Below are 22,480 nucleotides of genomic sequence, written 5' to 3' on the forward strand. Positions count from 1 at the left end.
GAAGTTTTTTCAGACAATGCGCACGGGTGCGGGCACTACACCATCGCGCGAACAAGAAAGTTTTCATCATTTTACGAGACGTACACCGCAACCCGGAGCAGACGATTACACCAGACCGTCCATACACAACTTTTCCTTCAAAGATACGAAAATATCCGGGGGTTCACCGATAGGTAGCGCGCATACCTGGCCCCGACCGGACCAAGATAAGGATTTAAACAATCGAAAATTAGCTCCTCGTTCGAGACATTCTTCCGAAGTCGTTCTTCGTGATAATAATTACGATAAACAATTTGTGAAACGTTCTTTTTCCACCGGTTCGGAATATAAACAACGATCCGGGTCTCTACAGTCGAATACTTCAAAACGATCATCGGAAAGATCGCCGAAACGTCAGCTATCAATGAATGACGGTCCTCTTGAATATCCCCCCGTTAGTCAAACGATACAAACTTTACAACGACAAAATTTGGCGCGAAAACTGAAGTCAAATTCGACGCCGTTTTTAGCGGCGGGCTACGGAGGCAAGGGCTCAACAAAATCGTCGAAATCTTCGTATCATAAATGTGGTTATTCTTCAGAGGATAGCGCTTCAAGAGGAGATGATCATCATCTCTATTGAATGAGCCCGACTCGTGGTTAAACTTATCAGATATAGTATCGGACTTATAGTATAGTTTGGACTCGGAATCATTATTGATGGAATTTTGTGAGGTTTGATAGTCAGAGTCTGTGAAAACGTTAGCGTTAATTGATTCGTTTGTTTCACAGTATATACTGCTGAGCAATTGAACGAATTCAACTAAAACATCTATTACATACTGAATAAGGGTTAATTGAACATTGGGATATTTCCTCCAAGCGATATCTCAAGTACTGTACACGTTCCAATTTCTCATACCATTCTTACATTTCGTTTTGTGGAGCAGCCAGGAATAAACCACGCGATAATTTCATAATTTACACTATAAATTTTATTATGCATTTTTGCATTTATCGAATATAAGTTTGTATGTGAGTTTACATACATATAAAGTATATGATTTTTTTAGATATAGGTCGATAATCATGCGCAACTCATTTCGTATGCAAAAAACACACATTTCAACATCGGGGAAATTACGTGCGTCTTTACATATAACACGTCAAAAACTAGAACAACCATGCTAATGATCTACAATAGAAAGTACATATTTTACAAAAATACTGGTCTTAAATTCTATTATCACAAGTCAATATGTACCAAGATATATGTACAAGAAATAATTCTTCTTGGTGTTACATGTATGCAATATGCAGAGGACTAGAAGATAGCCAAAGTCGGATCCGATCAACTCTGATAACAGTTCATATGTTTTTTGAAATATTTGTTGTGACACTATATACGAAATACATAACATCGGATATCACTCAAGTCGGAGCCACATTTTCACGGTCGCAAAAGATCCGACTTGAACGAAGTCTACTTTTATACATCTAGAAATTCGCCCAATTTCATAAAAGTCCCGGTAGTATGGGAAGAATTCTGGTGAGCCAATATTAAAACTTTCGAAAGCAATTATAAATACATCGTATATTTTGTCATGGATAATTTACTGAAAAAAGTCCCAACAGCAGTCGGTTATTTCATAATCGTTAAACAGTCTGTACGGTATGCAGCCACCATTTGAATCAAATACGTACAAGTGGAAAATTGGTTTTCGATAATTGCGTAGACGGCAGACGCAGCGCTTAACAGATATAATGATACAATTCTTTTTTTCACAGACAAAATAAACATGTTAAATACAAACGAATAATTATTCATTCGCAATACGTTTCAATAGAATATTTTCATATGCATGCAAACTATATATATATATATATATATATATACCAGGATGTAACTATATATATATATATATATATATATATATATATATATATATATATATATATATATATATATATATATATATATATATATATATATATAGTTTGCATGCATATGAAAATATATATATATATATATATATATATATATATATATATATATATATATATATATATATATATATATGCAATCGCTGACAAGAATATTTTCTGTTATGTCTGTGTTAACAAATGTTTGCCCAGACGACATTGAGTGAATTGTGTGTTTAGATGAAAACTCGAAAGTATTTATTCACGCTAACTCAACGAGATCTTTTATGTTTCGAAAGCTCTCTTGTATACCCTGCTCTTGCATACCGGGGCCAATTACTGCGATGCATAATCTATTCATAATTTAAAAAAATTCCAAGCCACTTCCATCGAAATACAATTCATAATTTTGTAAATATTTATACATCGGGAAATTTCACGAAATAAATAGAATAAACCACTTAGTCCGGGTCTATTTGGTCTGATTTGGTCGTCCAGATTAGAAATCATATTCTATCAACATCTATTAAAGCGCACACTGTAAATAATGTCTAGAATCTGGGTTTTAATAGGTTTAGATTAAGCAGGTTTCACTGTATCATTCTGACAAACTCATAGGCGACGTTGATCACCATTCTGGACTACTGTCTCGACTATTTGTATTCGCAGTGTGAAGTTCATATTTCGTGAATGGGAGGGCTTTAAGGGCCATGACAGAATCTAAAATGAGAAAGCGAAATATTCACAAAAATGGAAAATAGAAAGGAACATTTTCACTACTACTTCAAAGGTCTAGTAGAAGAGCGCGTAGGACTGTACAGCACTGGTGTACCATGCGGTAACTGTACAGCACTGTAATACCAGGAGGTAACTGTACAGCACTGGAATACCAGGAGGTAACTGTACAGCACTGGTGTACCATGGGGTAACTGTACAGCACTGTAATACCAGGAGGTAACTGTACAGCACTGGAATACCAGGAGGTAACTGTACAGCACTGGTGTACCACGTGGTAACTGTACAGCACTGGTGTACCACGCGGTGACAGTACAGCACTGGAATACCAGGAGGTAACTGTACAGCACTGGTGTACCATGCGGTAACTGTACAGCACTGGTGTACCACGCGGTGACAGTACAGCACTGGAATACCAGGAGGTAACTGTACAGCACTGGTGTACCACGCGGTAACTGTACAGCACTGTAATACCAGGAGGTAACTGTACAGCACTGGAATACCAGGAGGTAACTGTACAGCACTGGTGTACCAGGCAGTAACTGTACAGCACTGGAATACCAGGAGGTAACTGTACAGCACTGGTGTACCACGCGGTAACTGTACAGCACTGTAATACCAGGCGGTAACTGTACAGCACTGGAATACCAGGAGGTAACTGTACAGCACTGGAATACCAGGAGGTAACTGTAACTTACCTAGTAACCATTGTTCGGATACACTTGTAATTGATTTATGAACGACACCTACACAAACTTCAGCATTTCTCCAGTTACCAGTAACCTACAAATAAATTCATGTGAAATAAAGTATTTTGACAGTTGTATGTACATCGGAACCTCATTATAATGCACTTCAGCGGACCAGAAAATATGTTCGTTACAACAGTTTGTTATATCCAGTGTGAAATCATCAAAATTCAAATCCTAATTGGGATGAAATTCTAGAATTTCAATAACCGATAAATTGTTACATCCGAGCTCGTTAGGTTCCGTGTAATTGTATGGTTAACTGTTGAGTGTTTATTAGATTGACAGATGGCTCACCGTTCCACCGCATATTTTGACTAGATTGACGATCACATCTCTCGGCGGGGCGCAGTTTTCCGCTATAAATATCGATCCATAATCTGAGAATATCTGCGGTCGATACGAACCTGTAGATAAACTTCTTTCATGTCGACTAACCTGAAGATAACAAATTACAGATACATGAAACATTCATCGGCGGATAAAATGTCGCTGATTTTGTACAGTAATAGCCTATGTACCTGACAGGTGGGAAAACAATCTATTTGTTGGAATGAAGTTTCAGGTAACCATTTATCAGCTTCCAATGATTTATAAACCTGAAATGGTATTCAGAAATATGTATCGGTGATGCGCATGACCGACAGTACGAGATTTAGTGTCTACCCGAGAACCAATAATGATTTCCCCGTACAATCTGGGGTCATACTTACCCATTCGGTAGACAGCAACCAGCAGCCTCTAGCAATAGCATTCAATACATTCAACGTACGTCTTCCTTGTCCAGATACGACGTGAGTAGTGGTAGAATTAACAGACGGTACTATAGTGAATCCTCTGAGTTTCTTCACCACCGATTGAACGATATCTCTCTCGCTGAAATATCATTCAAAGTTTGGTTTAAGAGACTGGTCAGATCAGCAACGAAAATAGGGAATGAATCGGTTACAAACCTTTTGTGTAGACTCGTCATAACCAATGTCGGGAACTGAGATAATCTAGAACAACTTTTCGTCTTATTCGTCGTGAGTGATCGATTTGAAGTTGTTTTCGCCTGTTTTATCCGGCAATCGACGTTCAGATTTTCTATATTCTGTTCGTTTAGCGACTTTTTCGTTTTCTTTCGCTCGTTGTTTTTCAGTTCCAATTTTTTCCGCGCCGTTCCCTCGTTCGAATCCGAGTCGCTGAACGCGGTCGAATAGCTTTCGAAACGTTTTAAACGTCGCGCTCCGTGCGTTTTTCTACGCGCCGAAAACTCGTCGACGCTTTGACGTTTGTTAGCGCTTAATAACGTTTCCAGTACACCGGACCTATCGCCTCTATTTACGTCGCGCGATGTTAACGGAGATCTCGTTACGATCTCAGACTCCGATCTATTCGCAATGTTACGCGGCGTGGTGTCATAGTCGTGCACAACAGTTTGAACCACAAAATCCTGGTTAGCAATCGGCAAAACGTCGCATTCGGGAACTGACCCTAAAGCAGATGACGGTCGACCGGATTTCCGACGACGTGTTTTCTCGGCGTCTGAAATCTTATCGATGCACGAGTTTTTCGATTTTTCGTCGTCGATTGAACGTTCATTTCGTGGCGCGGTAGAAATGCTACTCGTCGAAAGTCTGGTCGGCGACGAGATATTACTTATCGACAGCGCGGAAATGCTACGTCTCGAAGACCGTCGAGGAGTAGACTGAGTCGGCGCTTTAGGACTATTTATCGACGTCGTTGAAAGTTCGTCGTTCAGACTAGCAATACTAGTCCTCGAACAATTCTTACTCGACGTTAGATCGTTCATGTTTGAATTTACAACTTGTAGACTTTTTCTCATGGATCGTCGTTTTGTTAGACTGTCACCGGGACTACGTCTCATACGAGGAGAAATCAGAGATCTCCTTCTAGTAACGCTCGCGACCGTCGGCGTATTCTCAGCAGAATTCAACTGATCTTTCGACGACGTTTCTTCAGCTACATTAAATATACCGGACGGAGTCGTAATCGAACTATTCAATCGAGTAGGGCTATTGATAGATATCGAATTATCATCGGTATCGGAACCGATTGTGGATCTATTCCTAGAATTTGATCTCGACTTCGTTTGCGAACTTTTCCGCCTAGGCTTCTTCTGATTTTCAGCAGGCGAATTTAATTCAACTTCCGGGATTTGCTGCCGTTGTTGGGACTCGACGACAGCGTTGTCTACACCTTCCCCGCTCACTGTTTTTCTCTTTTTCCTGATGTTGTTTGTTTCAACCGATGGAATATTACATTCAGCAGTAGTTGAGCTATGTTTACGTTTTGATGCCATGGTTTTATTTACGTTACTTCGTCTTCGTTCTTTATCTCCCGATTGCGGTTTCGTCGACACCGGAATAATTGGATTAGTTTGAACGCGATTGCTCGACACTTTTGGACTGATCAGTTTTTCAGCCAGTTCGCAAAATGAATTTCTCAATAACTTGCGCTTTTTTCGAACGGTTTTTTCAACCATTAACGGAACCTCTTCTGTAACAGTGCTAGCGGATGAATTGTGTTGATGACTAGTTTCTGTCATGCTGTTATCTCCTACTTTACTCCGATTTCCAACGGCTTCCAACAAATCTTGAGTATTTATAACGGTATCAAACGATTTAGGAGATGGAGTGACCCTCAACGTTAAAGGATCATCCGGTGAGCTAGTTGGCGCGGAATTTAACCCATGACTATAAGTACTATTTTCTGAAGGGCTGCATCCAAATCTAACCGGAATTACAGAACCATTAACAGCAGACGGTGAACTAATCGCCTTGCTCGCTGTTGATTCACAACTCGAATGCATCACTTGCGACATGTCCATCAACTCACTATCATATTTAGGAGGTGGGGCTTTGTTGTTCTCTGAAAATACAGACATAAACATGAACTGAAGAATACAATTCATAACGACTTCAGAAATATTTCACATGAAACTTACTGAAAAGACGAACGTGGACATCGGCAAATACTGAATCTGATACAGGTGTCTCTTCAATCATTTTGGTCGATGTCATGGCTATGAATAATGGAGAAAACGAAATGGTAGAAGTAAAACAATAACAGCTTGATATCTGCAATATACGAGCATGAATTTAAATTATTTACCTAACTCCTTTTCGCGAAGCTCAGCGAGTTTTCTCTTCATACTCGGCGGTGTCTCGGGAATACTTAAATTTGGTGAACCTGGTCCCATCAAAAACTGAAAACACACATACTCATGAAACTGTGAACCATCCAAAGCTTCAATATCAACTATAGCCAGAAGAGGTCAAGGTCTAAAGAGAGACCAGAGTCCCGAGACAAATGTGATAAGACGCGATGAAATTACACGTAGGACTAGTACAAATTTGCAAGGTCTAGCTGTACGACCAATGACATACCGCAATGACAAGAACAGACTGAATTGACTCATACATCTAAATACTACAACACTACCATGGCTGATCTAATTCCTGTATGAAAATTCTGGTGCGATACATTTTTTGAACTCACATTGAAATCGGGTTGTGAATCCGGCACGTAGATATTTTTCCACAGCGGTTGCTCTTTTTGACGTTCTTCGATTCTCTTCTGGTAGGTTTTCTTCCATCGTTCGCTGCTGTTCGCGAGGTCTTCCTCGTAATCTTTCGGCTGCATTGATCTGTGTTTCTACATATTGATGTAATTACAGTGATTAAGCAGCGGAGACAGTCAAAGAAAACATTTTCTGTAGTTTTTAGTAGATTTACCTTTAGTTTTCTCGGTTGCGGAGTTCCACCGCCTGTTTCACTAAACAGAAAATCAGCTTCCGGAACTAATCGTCCTTTTTCTCTGCAACTAAAAATATCATCTTAAGATAAAAAACTCTTCATTCATTTTTATTGTTAAAATTTCTCCTGGAGCCGGTTGCATAGTCATGGCTTAGACTTAAGACCAGTCTAAGACCAACTGAGTTCTATAGCCAATCTAACAACTTAAGACCAGTCTTAAGATTTAAGACCACTTTTGGACTTAAGTCACGACTGTGCAACTGGCCCCTGGATTAGAACCTTTGAAGATTTACAAAACTTGTATCAGAGAATGAATGATGCGATAAAAAGAAACAACACTCACCTATCGACCCATAATACTGATACTACTTTGATTCCCTTTTTCTTGGCTTTTTCGACCGTTCGTTTCGTGCCTTCTTTAAATACGACATGCGTAACATCGTTGGTGAATCTCAGTCGAATTTCAGCGCCGAGTTTACGTAGAACCGCGATGACTCCTTTACCACGATTTTCATTTCCTGATCTCACTTCTACATACGCAACGACGCCTAAAAAATAAGAACATTCACCGGTAATAACTCATTTGATTGACAGTTGAATTCTAACTGCACGGTTACTTTTAACAGGTCTTTAAAACTGGACTCGGAGAATCTCCTAGAAAGAGACTCCGCTCAAGTAAAACTGTTTGGTAACTGTGAAAATTAGTTGGTTTGGAGTGATATCCGACCCAGGTGTTACTCACTGATAGCCACAAACATCAGGGCCCTATCTGGGGTTCTTTTGTGGGTTCATGGTAACATTTTTTCATTTGTTTTCATTCGAAATATGCGCATGCTTCCACAATAACTTGATTTGAGGCCAAATTGTAGGATAAAAGGAGCAAAATTTGCACTCCAAATACATGCTAAAAGTTGTGAAAATTTTCAAAGCGAGGACTCGAAGAATGGAATTTGATAGCTGGGAAATCCCCCCTAAAATACCAACGTTGGCTACCTAGCAACAAAGACTTGTGAAATAACGAGGCAACCTGTCATATAGGCCAGATCGGCCTTCGTTATTGGTTATTGGTTGCAAATTACGATACGAATTTAGCTAATAAGTCAAGTAAAACTACAAATTTCTTACTACATTCATAATCGGGAACAAAAAGATGATATCACAGACGTTTAACTTACCATTCAGTATCGGGCTATCCTGATTTGGATTTGACAGATCGAGTTCCGAATCCAGTGATGATATGATAGTATTGATATTATTATCGAGCTCTTGAGCGGATGACGATACTGGTGAATCCTGATAATCACAGTCTTCCATGACTGATCATCCAATACCACACCAACACGGACTACTCTTTCTTGATTCTGAAACAAAATAAATCCAGTGTGCAGTGAATCAAATGAATTAACAGACGTGTATTGTCCCCACTGCCACTGACCTGACTGGACCCCAGGGCCAGGCCCAGGACCAGCCGGGCAGGTAAAGCCCTGATGGTGTTCCTATTGGACTATTATTTTGGAAGAATTCCACCATCATATCACGGAGATAAAGAATTGACAGAAACAAATAAATGCATGCGGCATTACTTCAATAAATAAATTGCATTAAAAATTGACTTGAATTGAAGAATATGTTTTTACAAGTTACAACTACATAATTTACATTCTCACATACAATTTCAAAACCATATTATTTTCGATTTATTTAAATCTCTTCATAATGTCGAGTGACATATTCTTACCAGTCACAACAAGGCAGCTTGAAACCTGTTTAATAGTACGTGGATGTTTTGACAAGAATCAAACTTTTCAAACGCGGAAGTAAATTTCGCGCTAGCCGGTTAGTATTAAATCACAACCTACACTGTAGCCATATGAGTTTCAATCACGTTCGAATCCCAGAAACACAGAGGTGCATCTGGTGGCCGTCGATTACTTAGTTTATGGAAGTCCAAAACCGTGTTTTAGATATTGTGTTTATTGTACTATTGAGCTCTCGATTTTCGGATTTTTCGGAGTAATATTCGTTATGGCTTCGTGAAATATGGCCCACAGTAATCCTTTTCCAAAGAGAATCAACCAAAGCCACAATCTTCTCACCAAGTTGACGCTCAGAGAGGTATTTCCTTGATTTAATATTGCTCGAATGAGGGAACCGTGTTTTCTAGTCTGCTTTATATCCGTTTAGTTCCTGCCCTTCATCCAAAGCCTTCTAACATGTATGGTTTTCTTTTTTTAAGACTCACGGATGCCTGCAGTCTTTCAAACGAGCGCGGCCACTGCGATATTTCGATAAGATTCCTGGCCGTTTAGGATTTAAACTCTCGTCCATTGCCAGTGAATACGTTCTTCAAGATGGGTAAGATTTTACTGAAGGCGATTTGAGATAATTATCTAACATATTTCATGTTTGAATTTTTATTTATAGACATGTATTCCTCGGATTTAGTAAATGTGGTACGTTTGTCGTGTCATATTCTCTTCACGTCGAGGCAGATGAACACACTGCTTTCCCGCTTAATATGTACAAATTGCACTGGTGGCATTTCATACCGAACAAAAGTCTAAGGGAGGTAAGATTATAAAGAGAATTGATTAAAAGAATAAGATGGTAGGCAAAATTTGATCCTGAATCCTAAATCGATTTACGTTTTATTTCAGGTCTCCTCAGTTCGTTTGTTCGGTGAACAAGAGATTCTTCACAACTTGTACATTTCCTTCTCTGAATGGCCGCGTGATAAATCGAAAGTTTTGGTGTTTGGTTACAGGTACGTCGAGGATATACCTCTGACTGTAGCAGCCGCAAAATTCCACAACAAAATTGTCTCTCGTCTAAACGAGCCGTGTATTCTCACAACATGCCAAGCCTTTTTTATAAAAGCTACAAGAAATTAATGTCCACAAAATAACAATCAGAAATAGTCTGTAAGGCTGAAAACTTCACTGTTTGAAATCTTAGATTCTCAAATATACCGGTACTAAAGGAACTGTTACTTTACAAAGAATACCGGTAATAAAGAATACTACATAAAAAAATTGAAGTATACGACAAACAATATGATAAATATAGAAAATAGGCGCCACAATGTAGGTTTGAATAACAAAAATCTTATTATAGATTGAACACTGACACTGTTATTTTAATGAAGGCTGCAGTTTTCATGTTCATGATTATTGAAAGATTTACGATAATTACAGTATTGCTGAGGATGGAGAAGATCGTCGTCAATGTTTTGTAACGATAACTGCTATGCCAACAATAGCTCCTTGCCAGGATTGTCAAAGTGGTATTACAGATATGGAATGTAAGTTAAGATAATTTGTTATTGTTAGACGAATGTAGTGTAGACCCGCACAGTTGACATAATGAATTGTCCCTCTATTTATTTGATGTTATGCTTATTTTTGCTGGGCCCTTACAAACCCACCACCCCTTTCTTTTAACTTAAACCACATTTTGGACTACTGAGCCCTGTACGGTGTGTAGCAGACTGACTGCAGCAGCTGACCCCTTGTCCAGAGTTCATGCTTGATCGCTGATGGTCTTTACACCCATAATTCTGGGAAAGAAACGTTGAAGTGGCGCTGATTGGGTTCGGGATATTATCTTCCACTGCTGGGATGAATGTTCAGGTGGATAAATGAGGGATCAAAATTGTAATTGATTATGAAGTCAATGAATTTGATGACGTATATTGGAGGGTTGACAGTATACCCAAATCTTTGTAATCTTAAACATCGTTTAACCCAATAATTGAGACTTGACTGAAGCAGAACGGAAAAAATGATTAATTTCTTTGTGTCGCTTACAGCTGTAGATTTGACGAATCCTCACACGAAGTGCCTCCGACACGGTTACACAGTCCATACCAGGTTCGAACTCGCTCCACCGTACCCGTTTTTTACTCCGAAAACTCACCTGAAGATAGATGGCGTTGCTGTGATGAATACAGGCGACTCGTTGATCGCGATGAGCGTTGATCTCGACGATTCGTTCACCGATAAGACTTATCTGTTTCCGTCGGAGCTTCCGCAGCCGGAGCTCGATTCGATCTATTCGGAATCGACGCGTTGCAGCATGACGGAAACGATGATCGCGAATCTGAGCGGCGCTCTGCTCGACGCCGGCTCCGGTTTATTGTTGCGCGAGAAATCGTCGAACGCCGGCGATCTGTTGCGGCGCGACGCTCAGGGACGGACGGTTTTAGCGAACGACGAAAACGCGCGCAACGCCAACGACGAACGCAATTCGTATTTTCATGCTCCGAGCAGTAACAACATGCCGCCTCCGAGTCACGGGTTGGAGCTGCGTTGTTTCAACAGCGACGATCAATCGAAGTCGAACAGCCGGTCGCCGGCCGACTCGTCGCACGACGTTTATAAATTCACGGACGCCGCGTCGCCGCCGATGACGTTCGGGTTCCGCGCGCCCAGCGATAAATTCTACGACCTGCTGAAACGCGACCTGCCGTCGACGAATTTCGACTCGACGATCTGCTCGACGACGCAATCGGGCAAAGAGAACGTGAAAGAAAACGCGGCCGTTACCGAGCACAAGTCGTCTAAAGATCAACGTCTGCTCGTTTCGACGCCGCCGATGGATAGTTGTCGTTTGGGTTCGGAGATTAGTTGGTCGCCGTGCGTGATTCGTTGCGAGGAGAGTAGCACGACTAGTTCGTGTTACAGTAGTCCGCTCATTTTACAGAACGATACGCAAAGTTTCACGTATTCAGTGAGAAAGTACATCGACAGCGATGGGCCGAGTGATGCGCCGATTGATATGGATGGTAAGCTGATTAACATCATCAGTAATAAATTCCTTTTCTACAGTAAACCTTGCCTTACTCAGACGTTGCCAATATCTGATTCCCTGGCATATTTTTCGATCCTTAATTCGGACTTCGTTGACTGGTTTTACCAGTCCCAGGTTTACTTTAATAAGCAGGGTAGACTTGGGTCGCAGACGGGAATATGTCAGTCAGTCTCTGACATTTGATTAATCTTTTCCTTATGGATGGTAGATAGTTGTGGATGATAGATTGATTAGACTGATTTATAAACCTGTATAGGCCTAATATGAATATTTTTGTTTGTACGAGTTACAGATGATTTGAGTATGTCATACCATAGTGTTCTGCCACTAGTCGTTCATGGGTCTAATTATAATCCTATGACTGTGCTGAAGCAAAGCGACAGTCCTCGTGATTGCCCTACCGTAAGTGATCATATCGTGTTGTAATTGATCTGTTTGAGATGAACAACATTGAACTGCAGTATCTATTCATCATTTTTCCAGCCTTCAAAGACTGTTCTCGTCGTTAAACAACTAACGTTTGACATCGAACAATATTTGAATGAAGCGTTACAGAGTACAATGGATATGGGTTTGCGTTATGTTTCCCTGGCTGATTACGATGCTCAAATATTGGACGTAAGGAAATACAATGTCAGATTTAAACTTGCATCAATCGTAAGAACTCAATAAAGGTTCTTGTTGTTGTTAATTTTGTAGGTGTGTGCCGACACGTATTGCGTTGTAGGAATGATTTTAGTTCTGATTCGCGCGAGGCCGCCTTTATCGACGAAGATGAACTCGCAAGCGCAACGTCACAACTTGAAAATGTATCAAACCGGCTTTAAGTTCGAATGGAATCTCCACACAGGTTAGCTCGATGCATATTGTGATCATCTTGTATCCTAATACAGCTCGCTGGCCCTGCCCTTCTATCCTCCCCTAAATTTACGGATGCTTATCCTTCATATTCTCTAAATGGCTGTTTAAGTATATTTTGAATTCATTTTCTAGGTAATTATACAACTATAGAGACTGATTCTTACATCGAGGTCGACCAAAAGGAAACTGTAAAGTAAGTTTAAATCTACTGCTACAATACGATATCTAATTCTTTTATTTGTAATCGAAACTAACTAAAATGAATTTTATTTTTCATAGAAAACCATGGCATCCTGGTGCTACAATGTGTCGTAATATCCAGAAACAAGCATTTGTTCCGCTTTCTTATACACAATCTGTACATGTTTTAACTAATGAAGCAGTATTCAAAGGTAACAGTTCATCCATTTTGAAAGATTACATAATCCTAGCAGAATCTGCTCGGGGGATGTAAATATTTCATAGATGCTGAGATGAGAATCGAGAACCCTTGTAGGCAATTAGTTGTAAAACAAATTTGAACTTTTTTTTCAGGACAATCACTGAAAACATTGATCGATCCACATCATTACGTGGCTATAGTCCTCTAGAAAAAATCCTGCAAATTTCATTGGCTCTGTGATATATATATATATTATACGTATGATAATAAACAACCGTGATCATTTAGTGGATGAGTTAGGTGTGCTGGAAGTGTGTGAGTTATTAAAATGTAGTGTTTGCTCCTGATGTAAAGCGTAAAGATTAATCTTTAATGGATATAAACTACCAAGATTTTTTAAACCAGTCATTTCTGCCAGTGCTGGACAGTTTGAATTGCTCATCGAACAAAAGTATGTTTTGCCGAATATAAGATGATGTATGAATGTTTCATTTCTGAATTTCTGTCTATGTACGTCGCAAATTTATCTACTTTTATGATAGGTTTTCATTACCTAACCGCTCCTAGGAAATAATATTACATTCCTGTTTCGCTGGATATCTAGATGAGAGGCATTATAATGCTCCTTATCTAATGTTAAATTCATTAATTGTCCGATTTTATTTTGTAATTATCTTTCGACGAAAGTTTAACTGTAGATAGGTAAGAAAAAAATGAATTTTAGTTTGAAAATTAAGTGATTTTTCTGTCAGTGTAACTGTATTGTTCTGTTTAATTTGTGCAATATTCGTATTATGTATAATTTTAGAAGTCATGGATGGGTGTGAAAGTCTCATTTCAGGCTTGAATTTAAGCACTCGTCAGTACCGATGCAATTTTACCGACGTATGTCAATTGCTATGAATATCAGGGCCTATTGCCAGTTGTGAGTTGATATTTGACTCCAGAGACAACTGCATACTTCAAAATGAACTACCCGGTACCATAACTTAGCAATGAACAGTGGAACTGGGCAGAGTTTGTTTTTCGTTTCACTGACTTTATTATTGATCAATTGTTTTATCCTGTTTTACTCAATAGATTAATGAGTAAGTAGTCTGTACTGTACGAGATGTGGAGGATGAGGCGGTTTTGCTTATTAAATAATACAGCTAGTACATTGTAAATATGTATGAACGGTATAAACATTTTGGAGAAGTTGTAATCCAACTGCATTTTTAGTTCCGAATAAAACTTGTTATAAATTCAATTGAATTTAGAGTGACTTGATCTGGACCAATACTCTCACCTGCTGGGGTGCAGTTCTGTGGACTTTTCGCTGTGTATGAACTAGAGACGTACATTGAGAAGACCTGGCGGTATATGGGAGGGCGGTACATCGGGGGTTGACTGCATGAGTAAATGCCTATGGGATCATTCATTTATTACGAAAGGAAATACTTGTATCGGTAAAGATCAATTTTATGTGAACACGAATTCAGACATATTTGCGGTATAATATTGATTGATATTGCCAAGTATCATAAGGTAATTATTAGTTTTTGGCATATGGGCTATTGAAACTTTCATCGCATCGCTGGATCAGTAGTTTGTGGGTTGTTGGACAACCAGGGCGTTAACTTCTTAGATTGTTGAGCATTTCAAGGCACTTCCCAAGTGGCTATGGTGTCCCTGGACCCCTAGTATTCGGATTTTGGGCAGTTTGTCGTAATCTCCCATGGGCCTAGTTTGAAAGACTAGTAAGAGGATGGTAAATAAATGGTTATAAGCCTGCCTCCAGAAGAAGTGAACGCCTTGCAGAAATACCATTCTCGACCTGCTTTGATTTCCAATTACTCACGAGAAACAACTCTATCATACATTTAATCAGCATTTTATTTCATCATTATAAATACTTCAATATAGTGATAGAACAGCATCGTACATAAAATAGAGATAAATTTTGCATGCTCAGCAAGTAGCTTATAATTAAAATAATTATCAACAAAATTTACATTATTTGTACAAGCAATCATCTTGTATGTACATTTAGACATTGTATTTACAAATGTAAGAAAGGGTTGAATCTAAAATCAGCCTTTTTTCAACTGGAAAAAATCATACGATATAGATTGAAATCACCTTGCACAGCGTATCTTGGATAATTTCGAAAAACAATCAAGATTGGATCAACCTCGAGTTAAGCTGGTTACAGCACTGACCAGCAGATCACCGTTGGGAATGTTACACGAAAAAAAAAAAAAAAACATGGAACAAAATTCGATCAATAGGGTTTATTTGGCGAACAGTTCTTGTTGAATTTGGTGTATAGCTTATCTATAATCTATCCTTGCTTGTAGGTTATAGAAACAGGTATCTATATGAATACATATTAAATACTAGCCTAATAATTTCTAATCGTGTATGATGAAAAATCCATGCACCAAGCGGATTTATTTATCAGAAAATAATTGAAATTGTTGCATGCTAACCAATGATCACTGCACGCAATCTAAAAACATGGCACACATCACAAATAGCTCAGCCTGAAATTTATCTCTCGTAAATCGAGCGTTTCATCACACGCATGGATTACTTTCATATCAGCCTGAGCAAAAATACATCGATAATGAATTCCAACAGCGTCGGAGACAATTCTGAACATCGATATTTGCATACGGTTCATACAAGTAATTAATGGCCTAGGCAATGTGTATATTGAATTCGTCTACCAGCATTTATGAAAGGCATAATAGTGACTAGAGTGTAGCGGCTTACGTTGATTTAGTGTATGTCACAGTGGTTGAGCATTTGCACTGCTGGCCGACGACTGGTCATCCTGATTATCAGTTTTATGTATCGAAGGTATAGCCTCCTCCCAAGCCTTGAGACACTGAAATTGTACAATGGATTATTGATTTAAATCGTCAACAGAAATCAAAATTCTCAATTTGCCAATGGCTTTAAAGAGTGGGTGTGGCTTCGAAACATTGAAGTCGCATAAATAAGATACACGCAATAATGTATTATAGCTAATGGCAAACCTTTTGATAGTATTCGATCTGACGATCGGCTAATGATATGAATATTCGTTTGAAATCTCTGCGTTTGCTTTTCTCCCAGCGATCCATATCAGCCTTCAGATCGGCATTCGCACACGTCGCTTTATCATTCAGTTCTTCTACAGTCGTCTTTAGCTAAGAAACAATACGAATCAAAAATTTTTCCTTTGAATCGAAATTTCGAAATTATCGATCGAATAACAAACGACAAACAACAAGCAAAAACATAAGAAATGAAAGTGTAATTAAGAATTAATCGAGTGCAGAAGAGGATTTGAAAATAGATTTTGTGATAACGTGCCACAGTAAATGTAAATTGGTTTACTACATTATGTGCTAGGATTGTGTATGGAATTAAAACGGAACGATGCAGTTCAGAAAATAGAAAGCAAAATTGTTCAAATCTACCGACATATATGTACAGGAAAAGAATCAGTTCCGACAAGAGAAGTTGTTTCACTTCTTTCAGAAGTTTTTAGTTTCAAAACTTCACGCCGAAACTGAGCCCTCAACGCGCTATATAAACCACAGAACATGCTTTAATGATCCTCAAACAGAAAAAAATTAAAACAAATTGAAGAGAATTCACAGGCGAAGCCGACACCATACATGGCAGCCACAACAAAAGCAAATACCTAAAATCTTTAGTAAGAGAGCTGATCAAAGAACAGCAACATACCTCAGAAATGCTAGTTTCTAATTTGTCTTGTTTATGTTGTTTTACTTCAGAAGGATCTTTGCCGATAAAAGCACCAAAAGAGTAATTCTGATCTGATATCCTCACCTGTTATAGAGACATTTTTATTCAAGTAACTCGTATTCAACTGATAGCCAGACTGAATTTGCCGCCCCATAAAAAGGAATGACAGCAAGTGTTTGGACTGAAATCCTATGCCATTTTCTCTACTGTAAATCAGCGATAGTAGAGAAAAGTTCCTATTTGATTCGATGACAAAGAGCAGTTCATGTTAAGTTTCAATAGTAAACAAAGAGAACTTATGTTAACAACATTTAGGGAAACAATATCGATATCATCTTAGACTGAGCTCGAAAACATCTGGAGATGAATTGATAACATGTTGAAATAGATATTATTTTCTCATCCATGCTAATAGATATATCATATACGCTTTCCGTAGTATGACCGAAAGGACAATGCCACCATCACCGAAAGATAAACAGGTATATGATTCATTCAATTTGCTGAACAACTGTTAGGACAGGTTATTTTGAATAAGAACTTGCGAACATGCAGACTCAACAACCTCACAACACAAGCCACATACATCTCTTTCTTATTCAAATGGTGCTATTTAACTGTTTTCGTTATCAAGACAATTTATGTGGATTAGAATCACAATCTCATTCTAAAGACCTGTGCATTTAGTAAATGTTTATGATTGAAACCTACATGATCGCGTTCATCTTTTTTACGGTTCAACTCCTCGATAGTTAGTTCGTATTCCATTTGTATTGCATCTCGCCTTCGTAAAACCGCCTGAAAAAATTCAGTTAAAGCTTCAAATAGTTGTTCAATGAAAATATGGCTGAAAACTTCATAACTTAATATCGGTTTGAAAAACTGCAAAATACCTTAATTGCATCCGAGTAGAGAATATACTCTTTTATAGGCTGACATATCTCAGCATCAGTTGAAGCTATCTGAAATGCAATATGATATATTTCTAGAAGTGGATTACAATAATGTTCTGTATACAATATCAACAAAATAATGCTCACCACATCTTTTAAAGCCTTCAAATTTACATCAACTGCCTTCGCCATGGCAGCAAGAGCACCATTCAGTTTATCTTCCGACCCTGACCATAGAGTGAACATAGGACCAAATTCTTTCAGATCTGCTGCATATTCTGTAACAAAAAAAATATTCAAGTAAATGCAAACATGTCGAAAGGACGAAAGGCAAGTTTCCGTGAAAAATAAAGTATTAATTACCAGTTTGCTCTTTGGCTATGCGTTGTGAGATGCGATCTATAGTTCCGAGTTTTTCTCCAAATCCTGATATATAAGTGTTCATCGTTATATGTTCTGGACAACGATTTTTCATCATATACGAAGCGCTGAAGCTATGTAACGAGTCAGTAAGACGCCCTAACAATCCGGCTCCCTGCTTCTTATGCGCTTGAAATTCCTGAAATCGATGAAAGCTAACGGTATTACAAACTTGTCTCTGTATGATCGGCATCAACATCCAGATTGAAATAATTCTCACTCACCCAAACTTTTCCAGTGAGGAACATTTTGAAATCATTACTGAATGATAAAACTGGGTGTTCCGCGATTCGATTCAGAAATTTCTGTAAAGCCACGGTTCGAATCTTGATGAAATGAGGATCAAACCTATCTAACTTTCTGAAACTGTGTTTCTCCGGCAAAGGCTACGAAATAAACAGCATCTTTGTGACGGAGCCATATCATTCCCGACAAAATCATCCAAAATATCAACAATATACAAGACGTATGAAACTTTTTTGAGAGTATGAATATTAGACAGACTATACTGTTCTGGTTTCTATCTACTTACTGGAATGAGATGTGTTGGATTGGAAAGTTCAAGTTTTTGTCGAAGCCATAAAAAGTCATTGTATCTCCTTCTAACACAATATTCTGGCTGATCGAATTCACTTCTAGTCGTCTGAAAAATAGCAGTGAAGAATATAGCTGCAAAGCAGGGATAATGGATTTTCTGCTGCCTAGCACATTTTTATGTATCCCTATATGGTTGATTATTGCATTTGAAAAATAAATAGTTCAATAATATTCTAATGACATCCGACTACAATAACTGCTATCAATTAATCATAGCAAATGAAAAGTATTCTGAATAAAAAATCTGGTATTTTGGAAACTTCCTTCTCGTGACTGCTTTAAGTGTGCAGATCATTTATGATATCGCATGCCTCTGCTGTGTTGGGTGAATATAACGTTGTGACGATATCCACTGCTTCCCAGCTTTGGGAAAAAATAGAGTTACATTTTCATCTCATTTGTCTAAATCTGAGTGAATGCAGATCAGTTTATGATATCGCATGCCTCTGCTGTGTTGGGTGAATACAACATTGTGAGGATATCCACTGCTTCCCAGCTTTGGGAAAAAATAGAGTTACATTTTCATCTCATTTGTCTAAATCTGAGTGAATCAATTTCTTGTTAACAACATACTGCAATTTTCATCAACTGCAAATGAATAGTAACCGTTATAAAGGTTTGAATGATGCACATATATGGATTTCTTTCGTGTTAAATTAACTTTCCAATACGAGAGGATACCTTGAATGAGAAGTTTTCAGACAGTCTGTGTACACAGAGACAGCCAGTAGATTCATGTACAATGGATCATGAATTCTACTCAGATGCAGATTGGTCGAACTTATATCAGTAATATTGTCCTGATGTCCGTAGCAAACAGGTCGGGAAGCTACCGATCTCTTTCATTGGCAATTCTATTCGCGTTGTTCCTGTTAGGGGCCTTCGGAAATTCTGCTACCTTCCTGATAATGACGCGCAGCAGATTTCGGAGTTTTTCCTACGCTAACTATCTTATCGTTTTATCAGTCTGTGATTTCATATACTGCATTAGTTTCACTCTTATGCCCGTATTACAGTTCGTTCTCTTGCGCTTCCAAATTGGCCGTATATTCATGATGAGTTCACTGTTGGGCTGTCAAATATATGAATACGTAGCAACACTTGGTGGCTGCAATAGCGCCTGGTTAATAATAGCTATATCTCTAGAACGTGTGGCAGTTGTGCTCTTTCCGTTCAAGTCTCGTTTGATATGTACGCCTAGATTCGCAAGATTAACTATAACGACGGTTACTGCAGTGAACGCGTTATTTCTCTATCCAACATTGTCAATGCATTTTTCCGACCGGTTCTTCGGCTGTTACTACAAATTATTCGATCAAATAAAATACTTTATCATTATTGTCATTTACATTTATCTCCTGCCGTTGACCATTATTGTCACATCAAATTCAATCATAATATTTCAGTTAATCGGAGGCCCGAAAATTGTTTCTTCAGACAACAACAAAACTACCAAATCTAAACGTACGACAATAATGCTTGTAACAGTTTCACTCGCATTTGCAATATTTACACTTCCATCCACTGTTACTGTATTTTTACCAATCCCAAAGGGACAGAAGAATTTTCTATATGATATTTTCACTCACTTCCAAGCTTGTAACTTTGTGGTAAATTTCTACATATATCTATTACTAGGACGGGAAATTCGTTACTATTTCTGTACTAAAATCTGCTGTAGAAATTAGGCAAATCAGCTTCAGTTAGATTCACCAGCAACTTCTAGTTAGAATGATAGATTTTTTGGATAACTAGCAGATGTGAATGATTTCATGCTGGTAGGATTTGTACCGCGAATCGGTATATATCGTATTAATGAAAACAACATTGCTGAAAAATAAATTCATACGTGGTGTAGTTGGCACGCTTGAGCCAACCTGAAACACGAATCTCCTATTCATGTACATGTAATTTTTTGGACATAATGCGTTGAAACAGAATTCAGCACAAGTTGGGACACCGCCGTACCACCCCATATTGAAATGGAGATGCAGAAACTTTAAAAACGACCTAATTCACAATCCTTACACAATTTATTGCTATGACAGTTTTTTACCTTTGAAGTCACCCTGAATGTAATGTACGATTCCATCGCAGTCGCGTGTTTCTCTGGATTGTCGACAACGATGAATAAATCTCTCGTTTCTCCTTCCAATTCATCGTCAAGTTTCAAATTATCGAGAAAACTCGAACTTGATAAATTGCTATCTGAACGCCTCACGTTATCTTTACCCTGCAAAAAATAACGATCAATCTTATTGCTTAATCTCAAATTAGAGAAAGCAGATGCGCAACCAAGCCAAAAGATTCTGATGTCTTCCGATTCCTTAAGAGATCTGAAATTCCCTGATATTTCCCGGACCCTCGACTGATTTTGTCATAAGATACCCTCAGAATGGGGAATATTTAGTTCCAAAGAGATTCTACCTGTCATTCACCACCAGCAAGAGCAATAAAGACACCAAAAATCTAATTTCCCTTATCTTTAAGACTCAGAATTGAAGGGTAAAATGAATCCAGAATTACCAGATCTTCCTTGATCAAAGAACCATGCCTTGTAAAAATTTGGAAGTGGATAGTATGCCAAGTAAGATAGGCCTTGTTCTAAAAGGCTCATAACAATCATATTATCCGGGGCAGATCTAGAAAATTTGGGAAGTTTGGGTCCAGATGAAGAGAAAGGCATTTCAGAAAAAGCAGCCATGTCATAGGCCACCAAGGTCCCTGCCTCGGTATTAAATATTTTCTAAAAACCATATTGGAAAATATGCAATTTCCGCAATGGTGAGTTTCAAATTTGCAGTTGGTTTTAACGATGTTTGTCTTGATGAAAAGGGCAAACTCAATGGGAAGACAGGGATCCGGACTAACTATAGGGTTAGGTTTAGAGCTATCTAGTTAAAACATAAGTCAGCTTTTGTAATAAGCCTTGGTGGTTTAGTGCAGATGCTCCTTGCTGTAAGCAATATGATGGTTCAGGTTCTAATATTACACATTTTCTGCTCTATTTCCTCTTACTGTGTGCGCAACTTATATTGACCGATACTAACGTTTTCTTTGCCTTTTTAGGTTCGATCAGGAATAGCCTAATTTGGAAATATCCACCCCTCACAATTATGATTTGGTGCACTTTTAACTATTCTAAATAACACTTAGTGATCGGTAAAAATTTAAAGGGTTTTGGTGCATTTGGCATCATTTAGGATGTGAACTTGTATAAATAAAATCATTTGAATTGGACTTTAATTAAGGTAATTGCCCGTTTACGCGTTAAATCAAACATCGATTTCGTACTTTAATTTTTTCTTTAATATCTTCAACCGTTACACTGGACACCGCGCTGCCGTAGAATGTATTGGCATCGGCGAACTCATCCGCCAGCGACTGATAACCCTCAGTTCCTGACGACGATGGCGTCAAAACAGTTTCGATCTCCATTTTCAATTTTCGAGATGGCCCCCGCATACATCAACAAAAATAAGCGACCGCTAGGATGGAATTTAAACTCAAAGCGCTTCTCTTATATGCAAATCGTATTTTCATTTTCTAGTGATTGCGATGTGATATAGGAACTCGATTTTGTTTTAGGGCTTGATTTTTTGTTCTTAGTAGATGTCAAATTTTCCGTGT

General features: G+C 38.4%; 3 protein-coding genes across 4 annotated transcripts; 1 reads left to right on the plus strand and 2 right to left on the minus strand.

Moving 5' to 3' along the window:
- Nucleotides 1-3,662: 3,662 nt before the first annotated feature.
- Nucleotides 3,663-8,461, minus strand: LOC141898272 (uncharacterized). Its single transcript, XM_074784110.1, has 10 exons — nucleotides 8,323-8,461; nucleotides 7,491-7,695; nucleotides 7,127-7,214; nucleotides 6,891-7,046; nucleotides 6,504-6,597; nucleotides 6,337-6,414; nucleotides 4,340-6,260; nucleotides 4,100-4,262; nucleotides 3,908-3,985; nucleotides 3,663-3,824 (listed from the first exon to the last, which is right to left on the minus strand). The coding sequence occupies exons 1-10, from the start codon at nucleotides 8,459-8,461 to the stop codon at nucleotides 3,663-3,665; spliced, it is 3,084 nt and encodes a 1,027-aa protein (XP_074640211.1).
- Nucleotides 8,462-9,119: 658 nt separating this feature from the next.
- Nucleotides 9,120-14,422, plus strand: LOC141899572 (DDB1- and CUL4-associated factor 15-like). Of its 2 annotated transcripts, none has more exons than XM_074785947.1 (12): nucleotides 9,120-9,262; nucleotides 9,384-9,502; nucleotides 9,572-9,716; nucleotides 9,805-9,911; nucleotides 10,342-10,448; nucleotides 10,956-11,930; nucleotides 12,249-12,358; nucleotides 12,440-12,574; nucleotides 12,656-12,806; nucleotides 12,950-13,010; nucleotides 13,097-13,209; nucleotides 13,352-14,422. In XM_074785947.1, the coding sequence occupies exons 1-12, from the start codon at nucleotides 9,188-9,190 to the stop codon at nucleotides 13,405-13,407; spliced, it is 2,154 nt and encodes a 717-aa protein (XP_074642048.1). In that variant the 5' UTR covers nucleotides 9,120-9,187; the 3' UTR covers nucleotides 13,408-14,422. The 2 variants fall into 2 exon arrangements, with proteins under 2 accessions (XP_074642048.1, XP_074642049.1); XM_074785948.1 differs by having other exon boundaries at nucleotides 12,449-12,574.
- Nucleotides 14,423-15,131: 709 nt separating this feature from the next.
- LOC141898654 (sorting nexin-30-like) lies at nucleotides 15,132-22,288 on the minus strand. The gene is made up of 11 exons (XM_074784679.1): nucleotides 22,145-22,288; nucleotides 20,907-21,083; nucleotides 18,786-18,896; nucleotides 18,478-18,639; nucleotides 18,197-18,392; nucleotides 17,981-18,111; nucleotides 17,834-17,902; nucleotides 17,652-17,738; nucleotides 16,920-17,024; nucleotides 16,223-16,375; nucleotides 15,132-16,071 (listed from the first exon to the last, which is right to left on the minus strand). The coding sequence occupies exons 1-11, from the start codon at nucleotides 22,286-22,288 to the stop codon at nucleotides 15,973-15,975; spliced, it is 1,434 nt and encodes a 477-aa protein (XP_074640780.1). The 3' UTR covers nucleotides 15,132-15,972.
- Between the last annotated feature and the right edge of the window lie 192 nt (nucleotides 22,289-22,480).

Source organism: Tubulanus polymorphus, chromosome 2 (genome assembly GCF_964204645.1).
Source record: "Tubulanus polymorphus chromosome 2, tnTubPoly1.2, whole genome shotgun sequence".
NCBI classification, from domain to species: domain Eukaryota; kingdom Metazoa; phylum Nemertea; class Palaeonemertea; order Tubulaniformes; family Tubulanidae; genus Tubulanus; species Tubulanus polymorphus.